This window comes from Carassius auratus, chromosome 5 (assembly GCF_003368295.1).
Source record: "Carassius auratus strain Wakin chromosome 5, ASM336829v1, whole genome shotgun sequence".
Classification (NCBI taxonomy): Eukaryota; Metazoa; Chordata; class Actinopteri; order Cypriniformes; family Cyprinidae; genus Carassius; species Carassius auratus.
The window spans coordinates 28,895,226-28,909,590 of NC_039247.1; the positions used below are offsets into that span (position 1 = coordinate 28,895,226).

A 14,365-nucleotide genomic window follows, 5' to 3' on the forward strand; every position below is an offset into this window, starting at 1 on the left:
TGTGCTCTGGCCCACCTCTTCCAACCGGGCCAGGGACGACTAAATGAACCTTGCCCGAGCGAGACACAGATCGAATGATCACTAATCAAATGAACCAGCCTTGGGGGGTCAAACGGGATGATCGCATTACTTCCATAACCCTAAACAACACCAGCAATTATACTATGACATACATAACCAGCACAGGCAGAATATTTCCTCTCAGGGTTGATTTTTTTCAGGACCTCACTATGAGATCAGTTATGAATGACAACTTTTTTTTTTTACAAACTACAAATACTTTATGTCTTATATCTGAAAGCCAGGGATCAATACCCATGATAGATGCATTAGATTGAGACTATGGTCACATATTGAGTAACTGATATTGGGATTGTAAATATACCCTTTGACAGACTTCTTTGAAATCATGGTGACTAGACTATAAATGTGTGTACAGTCTTGAATTTACTTTTAATTAAAAGTTTCCAACAGGTGACCTGGTAATGGATTATTTATTCATTCATTCAGTATACTGAGGCAAAGATCTTTAATACAGTTTAAGTTAGGAAAATATTAAGCTGCAGTGAACGAAGATGGTGGAGTCATAAAAGAACAGACAATCTCAGGTCTTGATTTTATTGCACACAACTGATCATGAACAATACAAACACAAATTTGGGACTCATTTTACTGATACCAACATCAATGCAATGATTATGTTTAGATCTTATGATAGTAATGTCAATTCAGAATCTCCTGCCATCAAACCCTGACAAAAGCACAATGGTGTGAGAAAATACTCATTTTCTAGGCCCTTTGACCTTAAGTATGATGGGTAATGTTAAAAAGTGACTTATGCAACAAGTCATAAACAAGTGGCATCACATAAAAAAGGAAAATAAATCACTCGTGATGGTCTTCCACTGAATTGTTCATTAAAGAAGGACAAAAATATATATTGCATTGTGCATAGAGCTTTCTGTGTTTGCTAAAAGTAAAAATATGTAACAAAAGACCAGGGGCCTGTACCATGAAGCTGGTTTAGCTGGCTAGCCAGGTTAAGTTTCCGTTGAGTTTGCACCAATCCTTGGTTTTAGGTACCATGAAAGTGGCTTGGTTTTTAGAGGCATTCATTGCCTTAGTAACTTACACTCCATAGCTAATCTGCTCCGGGGCAGATTATGTTCTGGTTAGAGATCTTAAAACCAAAATTTGACCAATCAGCTTCAAGAAAAGTGATGCATCTCTGACGCAATAAAGCCACTTCTCCAGTTTCTCTTACTCCAAATTAAAGGACGCTAGTAAAGATTTTTAAAGATAAAATTGTCTGATTTCTAGAAATGATTGTCTTTTATAATCATTTTATATGATTTATATTATTCTACCATTAATCTATTACTAAAGCTAGATTAGTTTAATAATAAATCATTAAGCTTTTATTTTAAATTAATATAAATCAATAGCTTTAAACAAGACTACATATGGGCTTAGATTTTTAAGTGTTATTATACCTATAAATATTTTCAACTCTATAAACTGACTTTTACTTGCACTTATTTTTTCTTCTTTCATGGATGGATCGTTTGCACTTGTAAATGTGTTTAAATTCTTCATATTGTTAAATCTTTTAATCTTCGGTAGTAAACACACTGACTCTCTCATTAGAAGTTAATCACAGTTTCAAGGCATGCGATTGGCTGTTCATTACGGTCACTCTTTCATGTGCACCTGCTCCATTAATTCGGGATCAAGCCTGAGTTGACAGAGAAAGTTGGCCGGACTGGTTTGGTTTTGTCAACTCAAAACTAAGCCTGTAACCCCGAATTTGTTCAGCCACCATCATGGTACAGACCCCTGGGACTCACTCTTCATATGTTGTTTTATGCATCCAATATGATGCTTACCAGATCTTTAATAGCAATAATTCTTCTAGCTATTTTTCCATTATGCAGATTTGGTTAGCATATCTTGATTAAGCTGTTTATTAAGATGATTGCATTTTCCTGTGTTTACTGGAAAAGGTACATGGTATTGAACATTGAAACCAGCAGGAAATCAATTTGTCAGTGACTAGACAGATCAAGGTGATGACAGTATATACTGGTAAACATATATATATATATATATATATATAATGACATTAAGTGGGACCCCATTAAAAGGATGAGCACAATACCCAATAACCCAAGCCAAGCAGGACATTATTATTATTATTATTATATAGAAGGCCATAGATAGACAACAGCCAAAACTAGATTAACAAACTGACAGAACAAAAGGAGAATGAAAGGTGTTTGTTACATTATTTTCTTTTTCTTTGTGTCTTTTCTTGAGCATTTCAACATAATTTGTTTGCTTTAAGTATTTTTCTTTATGGTTAAAGCAATAATAATTATCTAATTAATTTAATTCTGCCCACAGTGGTGCTGTGTAAAGGCATTAATTAAAGTTTTCTTTAAAAGCCTTAACATGGCCAGGTAACTCATTGAAAATTAAGTTACATTCTTTTCTAATGGCTTGACAGTGTATATTACTAGTATCTCTGGATGTCTTGTGAAGGAGGAGTGCATTTGCTATAAGGACAATGCAGACTGTCTGCATCTGTTGGTAAAGACAAATGCATTGTTAAAATGTAATAAAACCAGAAAAATACTTTACACAAATGTGCAGATGGAAATGCATTGCCAACTTGATATATTGCATGCAATCCAGTGACAGTAGCTGAATACCTAAAGGAGATAACCGAGTCTGACATAAAAGATGTTTTGCACGAACATCTACTATGTCATCCTTTGCAACCCGGAGAATGCAATGCATACTTGAGTTGTGTTATAAATTGTGATCATAGGTTTCTATTCTAATCTATTCGTGAATATTTTATATAGCCTTAATCTGCTCCAGCACACGCTTGAACCAACAAACCCACATTAAAAAATAAAAGTTGAATGCTCTCTACAGCATTCAAGCAGGAGAGTTTCCATCTCTTAGATACAAGGACACTTCAATGCAAAACATAATTTAATATACAGTGTAATACAGCATGTAAACTGCGGAGTCATTTCCCTGCTTCAGTTGAACTATTGCAGTTACTCTGATGACAGGCTAGTAAATATCTCCTGAATTTAACAGGCCTTTGGTTCCTGCAACAGAGTAATGCTATCACAAACTGGAGTACACTACAAACCAATTCAAGTAAACAATAAGCAGTATTAGACAACTCTGTAGTAACAATAACATTTTTCAACTGTATTGTACTTTAGTCTAACAGTATTTTATTATACAGAAGATTTGTATTGTTAAATAAATCTTTTAATCTTTTACAGACAGAGGCTTCAGGTATGGAGGGGCACTTTAATAGTAAGGGCATTTTGTGAAGTCATTACAACAACCACACATGAACATGACACACACAGAAGTGTTCAGAGTCAGCATGTTTCACATTTTCCATGTAAATCCTTCCTGTTCAAGAAATATTTTGGGTTCAGTACAAGTTAAGCTCAATCAGCAGGACTTGCAGCATTATGTTGGTTACCACCAAAAATAAATAAGTCAACACATTAGTGATTATCAACATTAGACCATAAATCCTTTTGATTGAGCCTTACTTGAATCAAAACAAGAATATTCCTTTGATATTATTTATGACACAACTATAAAACAAATTACCTTCTCAGTAACTCCACCATCTTAATGTCTGTACAGCATCACAGAGGGAAAAAAAAAACTTATTTGCACACATAAAGAACAAAATTTTCAGTTATTGCCATCAGTTGTGCTAAATTTTAAAATCCATTTGCCCAAAGCATTCATAATAATACCCATAAGTCATCATCCAGTTGCTTCATGGCAGTGGTGAATGGTTGCAGCTTAGCTCCCTGATCCTGGCCACTGCAAGGCATAGGTCAGAAATCACTGAGAAACAAACATATTTATAATGAAGCCATTGCATAAAAGTGACAAGTCTTCTATATTGTCCACACAGCAATCTTAACATGTAGAGGAACGTCTCCTTTGCAAGTAAGTGTAGACCTTCACACAGTGGTCCCAGCAATCTAAGACAAGCAGTTGTCCCTTCTGTGTAACTGCAACCCCTACAGGGCATGTTAACCCCTCCTGAATGAGAATATTATAGCCACCTTCTTTAGGGAATTGTAGTATCTCCTTACGGCCACTGTCTGTCACGATCAAGTCTCCATTAGAGTCCACACACATGCCGGTAATGCATCGGAAGTCCTCATTCTCTGAGAAGAAGTGGCTGAGTTGCTTTCCCAGCTGGCCATCCATTCCCACCGACCCAATTGAGAAACCCCCCTCAAGGTGGTGTTCGTTGTGTCTATTCTCTATGTTTAGACCCAAACCCTGTGTGAAGTAGACTGTACCTGAGGAGTCGCAAGTTACAAATTTGGGCCTGAGAGCCGAACATAAGCGGTTGTAATTCACAATACCTACGTTACGATCCACGGCTAGGCACCACAGCTTCCCCCCCTCTACATCTGACACAACGAACTGGCCTGAAGGCATGGCCGCGATTCCCCATGGCTTGATGAGCTGGTTCTTGTGACAGGCGATGCAGTGGCCATCGGTGGTATAAACCTTCACGGAGTTATCATAGTTGTCAGTGACACCTATGAGGCCCTGAGCAGTGATTGCAATGGAAAGTGGGATGAGGTTGGGCAGGTCGGCACCTAGGAAGCTCAAGACGAAGTTGTCGATGCTGCTTGGGTTGCGCCGTATCTCCCTTTGGAAGCCCTTGCGGTTGAAGATCTGGATGCGGTAGTTTCCTCGGTCGGCCACAAGCACCTCACCCTGTGGCGTGACGCAAATGCTTACTGGCAAATTGAACATGCCCGGCAGATTGCCCTTGCAGCCCATCTTTTTCACAAATTGACAGAGTTGCCCACCAGAAGCTCCTGGAGAAGGTCCACCACCGTCAACAGACTTGGACTTGAAGCTACCGGGAGAAGCGCAGACAGCTTCATCAACTGCTGTATCCATGTCAATATCACGGTAAATGTCAACTAGGGTGGCAGTCGAAGTGGTGAAATCAAGTCCAGCTTTTTCCTCTGCATTGACAATGCAGGGTTTTGTGGTCAGCTGCCCCACGTCCAGGGGTTTCGAGCACTCCATTTGAACAAATTCAGGTTCTTGTAGTTTCAGAATGACATTCAAGTTAGTTTTTAAGTCCAACTCTTCTTCTTCATGGTTGCTCGCTTCTTCCAGTAGAGCAATATCCGTCTGCCTGATCCTCATGGTTAGATAGTCACACCTTGACACCACCTGCACTTCAGCAATATTGAGCAGGTACGTCTGCTCCTCCAGTATCTGGGCATTGAGTTTCTCTATTTCAGCCAAGGAGGTGGCAAAGGCACGGCGCGAGCGGCCAAGTTCCTCTTGAAGCTGCAACTCAGCCTTGGCATATTCCTGCTGTACAGCCTTATACTTCAGTTTGATTGATTTTGTCACATTGTCAATAGCTGCCTTCTTCTTCTGAATATTTCCCATTGCCTCCCGCATGTCAGGAAGCTTCCCACTGATGTCCTTCCGGCGCTGTTCAGCAGCCACGCGAATGGCCTGTACAACATGACCCTGACACTGGTGGCCATCGTTTTTACAAATATCACACAACACAATGCTGCAGTCACTGCAGTACTGCCGTGGCAGGCGGTTTTTACAAGACTTGCACATGAGACCCATTGTAGAGCCGCATGAACTAGCACAGTCAATGATCTTCAACACAGTGAGATTGTCAGCCAGCTGGGAAATACTGCTCATACGAGACACCTTGCTGCAGAAGGGGCAGCGAACGCCATTTATCGTGCTGGCGAGGAGTTTCTCAAGGCACTGACGACAAACTGAGTGACCGCACTGCAGCAGTTTGGGTCGAAGCTGATCCTGGTTGTACGTCTCCAAGCAAATGGGGCATTCCAGCACCTCCCGAACCAAATCTGGATCAAGAGACGTTGGTGTGGCCATGGTGCCTACAGGGGAGGAGAAAAGTCATGTCTATGTGTTCGATGTGCATTACATTACGTCACAGTAAACAAGTTAAAAAACACATCTGTTATAGGTCGAAATTGTGATAAGGCCTAGTTTACAGTTTATTTAATCAAAAACACAAAAAGCACTTGATCCACTTTATTCTCACTATCTGCATAAACTGAAACATTTTAGTGGACAGAGTATATCACCTCATTTGTGATGATTGAGAATGTAACGATTAACTGCGAGTCAGTCGAAAATCGATTCAAATATGTGAAAATTCAAATTGGTAGAGATGCCTAACAAATCACAATACAGTATGAGTAGGAGTTTATATGACTTTATCTCTGAGGGGAACTGACTGTTTTTAGAAGTTTACATGGTTCTTTTCATCTTGCCTCTGAACAGCACATTAAAGCTGTGTCCATAAGTGCATCTCTGCTTTAATCGACCAATAAGGGTTTTTCATTGGCCGATGCCGATATTTAGAAATCAGGGCAGCCGATGGCCGATATACTGTATGATGGCGATTTTTTGGCCGATATGTTTGGCTGATTTTCTTTCTTTTTTTTTTCTTTCTCATTCATCTCATAAAAGTGAGTTTGAACAAATTATTATTGTAGGGTACAAGATGGTAATAGTAGCACAATTAAGATTAATGATACATGGCTCTTAAGCTTAACTTAAGCAACTTCTCAAAACAGTTATGAAGTATGGTTTTTGTTTATGTTTACTGACAGACACCAGTGTCTCCCACAGACTGCAAATTAATTCTCTGCCAGCAGGAGGTTCTGTTGGAGCGGAGATAACAGCTGTAATAAAAGAAAGCTGCTCACAAACGCTACTTTATCAGGCATTACAGAAAAGACGTAATTAAAATGACACCCGCGCTGTTTTTTAATTTTGAAACGTGAAGCGTTCATTTTATTTAAAAAAGTATTTGTGGTGGTCAGTTTTGATATAGTGACGAGCCATCACAAGTCACTCAATGTATAGGAAACACTGGACATAGGTCAGCTATGGCCATAGTGATAACAAAAATAAAAGATTTCACACATATTACAAAGCCTGCTACTCCTAACTGCTTAAGAGTGAGCAATGACATCGTGGAGATTGGATATTTTCGGACCTACACAAACATTTCATGAGGAAAGTTAACGTGCAAGTTATAATCAGCCCAGAAGTTTCGTTTGATTTGAACATGTTTCTTCTTTCGCATGCAAATGACTTCTTGCATTTACAGTATGAATACAATAACTTTCCAGCATCAATTCTAGTAGGGTAAAACGTAATTACACTTTCGAAAAAAGGCTGTGTTGCCCTGCAATTAGCTGAAGCTGTGTGTGAACAAGCACTTGTTGCAGAGTGTGAGCTGCTCCGTCTCTCACGCAGACTCAGAGGGAGCCCGCTGTGCACCAGCCTATAAATCAGCCTAATCTGAGGTACAATTGGCCAATGCCGATTTAATGAAAAATATAAAAAATCTCCAGATCAATTGGTTGACCTCTATTCATAAGTGCCACCTGCTGTCAGAGAGTGAATCTGTGTCTCATTCAGCTTGTCTGCCGTTTCGTACAGATGTTTTATTTATTATAGTTTTACAGAACTAAAGTAATTATACAGTCTAATTTAGATTAAAAACAAAAAAACAAGATCATGATTCAAATCCAGTGGTTGCCTCTAATTTTAAATGTAAAGAGCACAGACAAAGCCTTAGTTTGTTCTATTGTTGTCCCGGTACAAACATTTCAATATTCGGTAACGATACCAATGAAAATCCACGGTTTTATTTTTCAACAGTAGTAGCAGTATCACATACATTCTACTAAATAATAGTAATATTTCTAGCACAATGCCTTTATGTAAAAATTTACTTTTATTTGAAGGGCTGATGTGAATACCGTAAAATTAGGGCTGGGACAACACGTCGAGGTCATCGATGATGTCGACGCAAAAAATACGTTGATGCAAAATATGCGCATCGATTCGTCGACCTGTTTTTATTTCTCTAAAAAACGTTTGCAAAACGTTTACCTTGTGCGCGCTGAATATACGTGATGGCCGGATCACCATTCTGTCCAACGTTATATAACCAATCCAGGGGGTTTTCTGCATTGATCTTTTTTTTTGGCGGCTGTCAAAGCCTTATTTGATCGGTGAGTGATGTAGAATAGAATGACTGCTGCGCCTGACAGGGCGCGTACGAGAGAGAGCCCCGGCTGTGCGCGCACACTCACAGTCTTCAAACAACACTAGCGCTTCTTGCTCTCTCTCTCCCTTATGCATATTAATTAAAATCATTAAACACGATAGAAAAAGGGCGAAACACCAAAGTTTCACGCATGTGTTCATAAGTGCACCTCTGCTTTAATCGACCAATAAGGGTTTTTCAGTGGCCAATGCCGATGCCGATATTTAGAAATCAGGGCAGCCAATGGCCGTTATACTGTATGATGGCGATTTTTTGGCCGATATGTTTGGCTGATTTTCTTTCTTTTTTTTTTTTTTTCTCTTTCTCATTCATCTCATAAAAGTGAGTTTGAACAAATTATTATTGTAGGGTACAAGATGGTAATAGTAGCCCAATTAAGATTAATAATACATGGCTCTTAAGCTTAACTTAAGCAACTTCTCAAAACAGTTATGAAGTATTTGTTTTTGTTTATGTTTACTGACAGACACCAGTGTCTCTCACAGACTGCAAATTAATTCTCTGCCAGCAGGAGGTTCTGTTGGAGCGGAGATAACAGCTGTAATAAAAGAAAGCTGCTCACAAATGCTACTTTATCAGGCATTACAGAAAAGACGTAATTAAAATGACACCCGCGCTGTTTTTTAATTTTGAAACGTGAAGCGTTCATTTTATTTAAAAAAATATTTGTGGTGGTCAGTTTTGATATAGTGACGAGCCATCACAAGTCACTCAATGTATAGGAAACACTGGACATAAGTCAGCTATGGCCATAGTGATAACAAAAATAAAAGATTTCACACATATTACAAAGCCTGCTACTCCTAACTGCTTAAGAGTGAGCAATGACATCGTGGAGATTAGATATTGTCGGACCTACACAAACATTTCATGAGGAAAGTTAACGTGCAAGTTATAATCAGCCCAGAAGTTTCGTCTGATTTGAACATGTTTCTACTTTCGCATGCAAATGATTTCTTGCATTTACAGTATGAATACGATAACTTGCCAGCATCAATTCTAGTAGGGTAAAACGTAATTACACTTTCGAAAAAAGGCTGTGTTGCCCTGCAATTAGCTGAAGCTGTGTGTGAACAAGCACTTGTTGCAGAGTGTGAGCTGCTCCGTCTCTCACGCAGACTCAGAGGGAGCCCGCTGTGCACCAGCCTATAAATCGGCCTAATCTGCGGTACAATTGGCCAATGCCGATTTAATGAAAAATATAAAAAATCTCCAGATCAATTGGTCGACCTCTATTCATAAGCGCCACCTGCTGTCAGAGAGTGAATCTGTGTCTCATTCAGCTTGTCTGCCGTTTCGTACAGATGTTTTATTTATTATAGTTTTACAGAACTAAAGTAATTATACAGTCTAATTTAGATTAAAAACAAAAAACAAGATCATGATTCAAATCCAGTGGTTGCCTCTAATTTTAAATGTAAAGAGCACAGACAAAGCCTTAGTTTGTTCTATTGTTGTCCCGGTACAAAAATTTCAATATTCGGTAACGATACCAATGAAAATCCACGGTTTTATTTTTCAACAGTAGTAGCAGTATCACATACATTCTACTAAATAATAGTAATATTTCTAGCACAATGCCTTTATGTAAAAATTTACTTTTATTTGAAGGGCTGATGTGAATACCGTTAAATTAGGGCTGGGACAACACGTCGAGGTCATCGATGATGTCGACGCAAAAAATACGTTGATGCAAAATATGCGCATCGATTCGTCGACCTGTTTTTATTTCTCTAAAAAACGTTTGCAAAACGTTTACCTTGTGCGCGCTGAATATACGTGATGGCCGGATCACCATTCTGTCCAACGTTATATAACCAATCCAGGGGGTTTTCTGCATTGATCTTTTTTTTTGGCGGCTGTCAAAGCCTTATTTGATCGGTGAGTGATGTAGAATAGAATGACTGCTGCGCCTGACAGGGCGCATACGAGAGAGAGCCCCGGCTGTTTTGTTATATTTTAATTTCACAAAGAAACATGCAGCGATAGCCTAATAAAATGACATCTTTTCATGTCTTCAATTTCATAAAAAAAATAATTAAATTGAATAATGAAATCAAAATGGTGAATCGATTTGAATCGTGAGTTGAGTGAATGGTTACATAGTGATGATATGCAGATTTACTGGAGATGCAAGGTGAAAGTGAAGAAATTAAGAAAAATATGTTTGTAATGTAAAATAGTATATAATGAACCAGTATATATATAAGAAGAAGAAGAAGAGGGTGAATTCTTAGTAGTATTACAAAAACAAAACTTTGAGTACACTCTACTATTTCCAGGTACAGTGTGAACATTTGCCCCCAAATCAACCCTAATTATTGGATAGCCAATAAGGTTTTATTTGTTTATTTATTTTTGTCTTATATATATATATATATAGCCAATACTTAAATTAATATATAGACACTAACAAAAGGCCGATATAATGTAATAATTCAATAAAGCCAAATAAGATGTATGCACTCCAATTATGTTAAATCAAATTATCCATACACAATTTAAGTAAACTTGCTAAATAAAAGTGGACTGTCCATTAACATGCTAGTACAGTCCAGAACAATGGACAGGAGGCTTACCTCAAGGAAACCATGGGAAAGTCATGTCATTATAAAAGCAGTCTGATGGCATGCGGTGAAGCAGATTGTGTTCTACCACACCTACTAATGCATTTTTACCTAATGAGCATACATTTGTACTAAAAAAAGACAACAATGTCCAAATAATATGGAATGTATGAACTTAATACAACACTTATAATAATGAATCACCAGCAACAGTCTGTTTTGTGTTTGTTTTGGTAGCCAGGTGGCTAACTACAAAATAACCAGGTGTCTGGATCACGCATGTGATTTCTTTTATCAGTTTAATGCATGCAATATTTAAAGTCCCACTAACGTAGATCATCATATAGATTCTGATTGTAATAATATTTACATGTAAATCAGTTGATTTACAGGGTCAGAGCTTCAAAACACTGTGATCGGAGTCTCGTCATTCTTATCTATTACGTGCACAACATCCAAAGTGCATGCTAAAAACATTCATGCATGGTTCCTTATTGATTTTTACATGATTTCCTACCTTCAGTTCAACAGCAGCTTTTACTTAATGTGACGAGGCGCGTCTCGCATTTCAGCGTGTGCGCGGCTGCGCGTGACACTGCGGAGCTGACGTCATAACGGCGGGAGAATCCCGCCCCGGTGAGATTCGTTGGTCGCGGCGAGGGCAGTCGCGTTCCGTGTCTGTACACTGATGTGCGCAGGAACGAATCAGATGTGCGGCTGCCGTTGTCCTGCGTGATGCGCAAAGCTTTTTCAGTGGCACTTTAGACTGCTGCTGCTGGAAACACGTGGGTGGATCCGAGATGCACGAGAACCCCCGGGAACATAAACACCTATAGTGTTGCAAAATGAAAACATTATCCTTTTTTTTTTTTTTTTTTTGCAAATATACATTTGTGATATAATTAAAAGTAAACGCGGGACTGAGAGTCTGCATGATATTAAATTATATTATATTAGAAATCCAAGAAATAGAATCTAAATATGAAATAAATGCTAAATATGATAATAGAAACATTTATTTAGATGTTTAAATTATGCTTTATTACAGTTTCCTACAGATGCATGAAAGAAGGGGGAAGAAGTGTAATAATGATCCCTGCAGTATCATACTCCACCGCTAGATGGAAGCAGATCTCTTTCTGAAAGTATCCCTCTGTAAACGTACATAATATTAACAGTAGCTACTTCAGTACTAAAAAGTGATGGGGACATTATTATTTACATTACGTTATAGTTATTTTGAATGGCGACAGATGACATGCAGCTTGTCAAGAGTTTTCTTGCATATATGGTTTTGCATATATGGTCATATCATTTCACAATGAAAGGAAAGATTGGGAAGAAACCTTAGTAATCAAACGAGTTTGCAGAATTGTCTGAATATTAAAATAGCAATGCTGTATTTTATAGTAATTAATTTAATACAGTTTCTTTTTCCCCCCATTATTTATATTTAGCATAATCCTATACGATTCTTCAGTTGTTTTCTCCATGTATATAAATATCACTTTGCCACATCACATTCATCTCTTAATTAATGGTTGTTTAGTTTTTCTCCCAACATGACAGTGACAGGACACACCAGGATGGCAAAAAATGTATATATAATTTGTAAATACCATTCATTTACTATATTGAGAAATCAGTTATTAGCCATTCACTTTCCAGGATGGGTCTGCATGAGCTGTGATATTGTTAAGAATATGAGTTAGCATCTGCAACATGATCTTTATAGAGACTAAACAAAGGGAGTAAGCTACCCGTCTGTCCACTCATGGAGTATTAAACAGTGACAAAAGACTATCCACTTTCACAATGAAGGACTGAGAATAGGGTAATCATCATTCCTCTCTTGTCTACTTGTTAATTGTAAGAGTGTTGCTGTCAATATGTGTGGTGAGTTATTATTATTATTATTATTATTATTATTATTATTATTATTATTATTATGTTTACATCAGTTTAGACATTTAAAATGTGTGCATGCATGTAATTGGTTAAACGTGTGTGTGTGTGTGTGTGTGTGTGTGTGTGTGTGTGTGTGTGTGTGTGTGTGTGTGTGTGTGTGTGTGTGTGTGAAAGAGAGAGAGATAGAGAGAGAGCACGCTCCAGACAGACCTCAAGTCTGTGCATGTATGGTAGGGTATTTTTCTGCAGTACATAGTCACACCACTAGGTGACAGTCTTTAGTCAATAATTGACTCGTTTATTCAACTGATTAGTTTAAAAATAAATAAATAAATACAAAACAACAACTGCTGATTTATTCAGAAAATAAGCAAGTTGCTAAATTTCCACAGAAACTGATCCATTCATTGGCAGAATATTATTGATTTCTTCGGCAGACATGTTTTTTTTGTGTGTTTGTTTTTTTGTGCATTTTTCCCAGGAGTCTCCAGTATTTTGAACGTGTGCAAATGTTCAAATGTAACCCTCTTTGTAGTTGTTAACATTTTCATAAATAACTTATTTAATTACACCTTTTTTCCCGCAATAACTGTAAGAGATTACAGTGACGTTTATTTTGTAATTAAATGACATAACTCCGTTAAATGTAACTAGTTACTCCCCAACACTGGAAAAGAGGTGCTCCGGGCGAAGAAAACAAAATTAGCAACAGCTGGACAGAATAATTTAATTTCATATCTCAAAGCAATATTGGCAATGACTTTTGCAAAGTTATGTCGCACGGATTTGTATATCTGAAACAGTGGGGAAAAAAACGTTACTCAGCATATTAAATCACAACGACACAATCGCGCAGATGAGGCACAGAAATACATGTGATTCTGTTACCATGCACATGCACCGCAGTCTTTAAATACTGTGAAGTGTTTCCATTAATGTAATACGATTTTGAATAATAATTAAACATTAATAAGTCATTTTATTATAAATACAATTGTATATAAACAGATGAAAATAAATATTTAGTGCTTTATGAAAATAACTTGAATATTCTGCAATAAACCTAAAATGTGGTGTTATGGTAATCAGCGAACATGACATTAGGTCTTTTACTATGCATGATGGGATATGTAGTCATTATGTCTGTTCAGAATTTAGGTAAACAGTATTTTGTCTCTTTGAGTCTTTTCAATAAGAAAAAGCAGATGTCATAGGGTTTTTATTTATTATAATTTTTTTTAAACAACAACAATGGTTAAACTCACACCAGCAAAGAGTGTGAACACACATGATGAGAATTTGTACAGCCAGATGTCTTCCCTTTGCCTGTTGGAGAAACACTTCGAAAGGCGCTGCTTCATCTCAGTATGATTAAGCCCACTGCAGGAAATTAATCATTTAAAAAGCATACTGTAGGCTGTTACCAATTACTGTGGCCATGTCATGTTCTCTTTCGCCATGTCCTGTATGTGCGGTGAGAAGAGCGCAAACACTGACATGCTGGGGTTGACACTTCTCCCTGTCACTGCACACACAACGGTCTCGGACTGTGTGCTCTCCCACTCCTCCTCCTCCTCCTCTTCCTCCTCCTCCTCCAAGTGTTTGCCTGTCATGCTAAAGTCCATCAGAATGACTCATGTGGTCGCCAGACACAGTGGACAGGAATGTTCATGGAAATCAGCTGTGGAGCGCAGAGAAACAGCTGTTGTTGTTCAGA

General features: G+C 38.0%; 2 protein-coding genes across 4 annotated transcripts in view; one reads left to right on the forward strand and one right to left on the reverse strand.

Annotated features, from left to right (window-relative positions):
* The window catches only part of LOC113084639 (astrotactin-2-like), a 479,964-nt gene that overhangs the window by 382,160 nt on the left and 83,439 nt on the right, over positions 1–14,365 (forward strand). The window lies entirely within an intron of this gene.
* LOC113084671 (E3 ubiquitin-protein ligase TRIM32-like) lies at positions 605–11,612 on the reverse strand. Its single transcript, XM_026254931.1, has 2 exons — positions 11,258–11,612; positions 605–5,960 (listed from the first exon to the last, which is right to left on the reverse strand). Exon 2 carries the CDS (start codon positions 5,953–5,955, stop codon positions 3,970–3,972), a length of 1,986 nt encoding a protein of 661 aa, XP_026110716.1. The 5' UTR covers positions 5,956–5,960; positions 11,258–11,612; the 3' UTR covers positions 605–3,969.

Coding starts and splice junctions, on each gene's coding strand:
- LOC113084671 (XM_026254931.1), bottom strand. CDS start 5,955: ATGGCCACACCAACGTCTCTTGATCCAGATTTGGTTCGGGAGGTGCTG.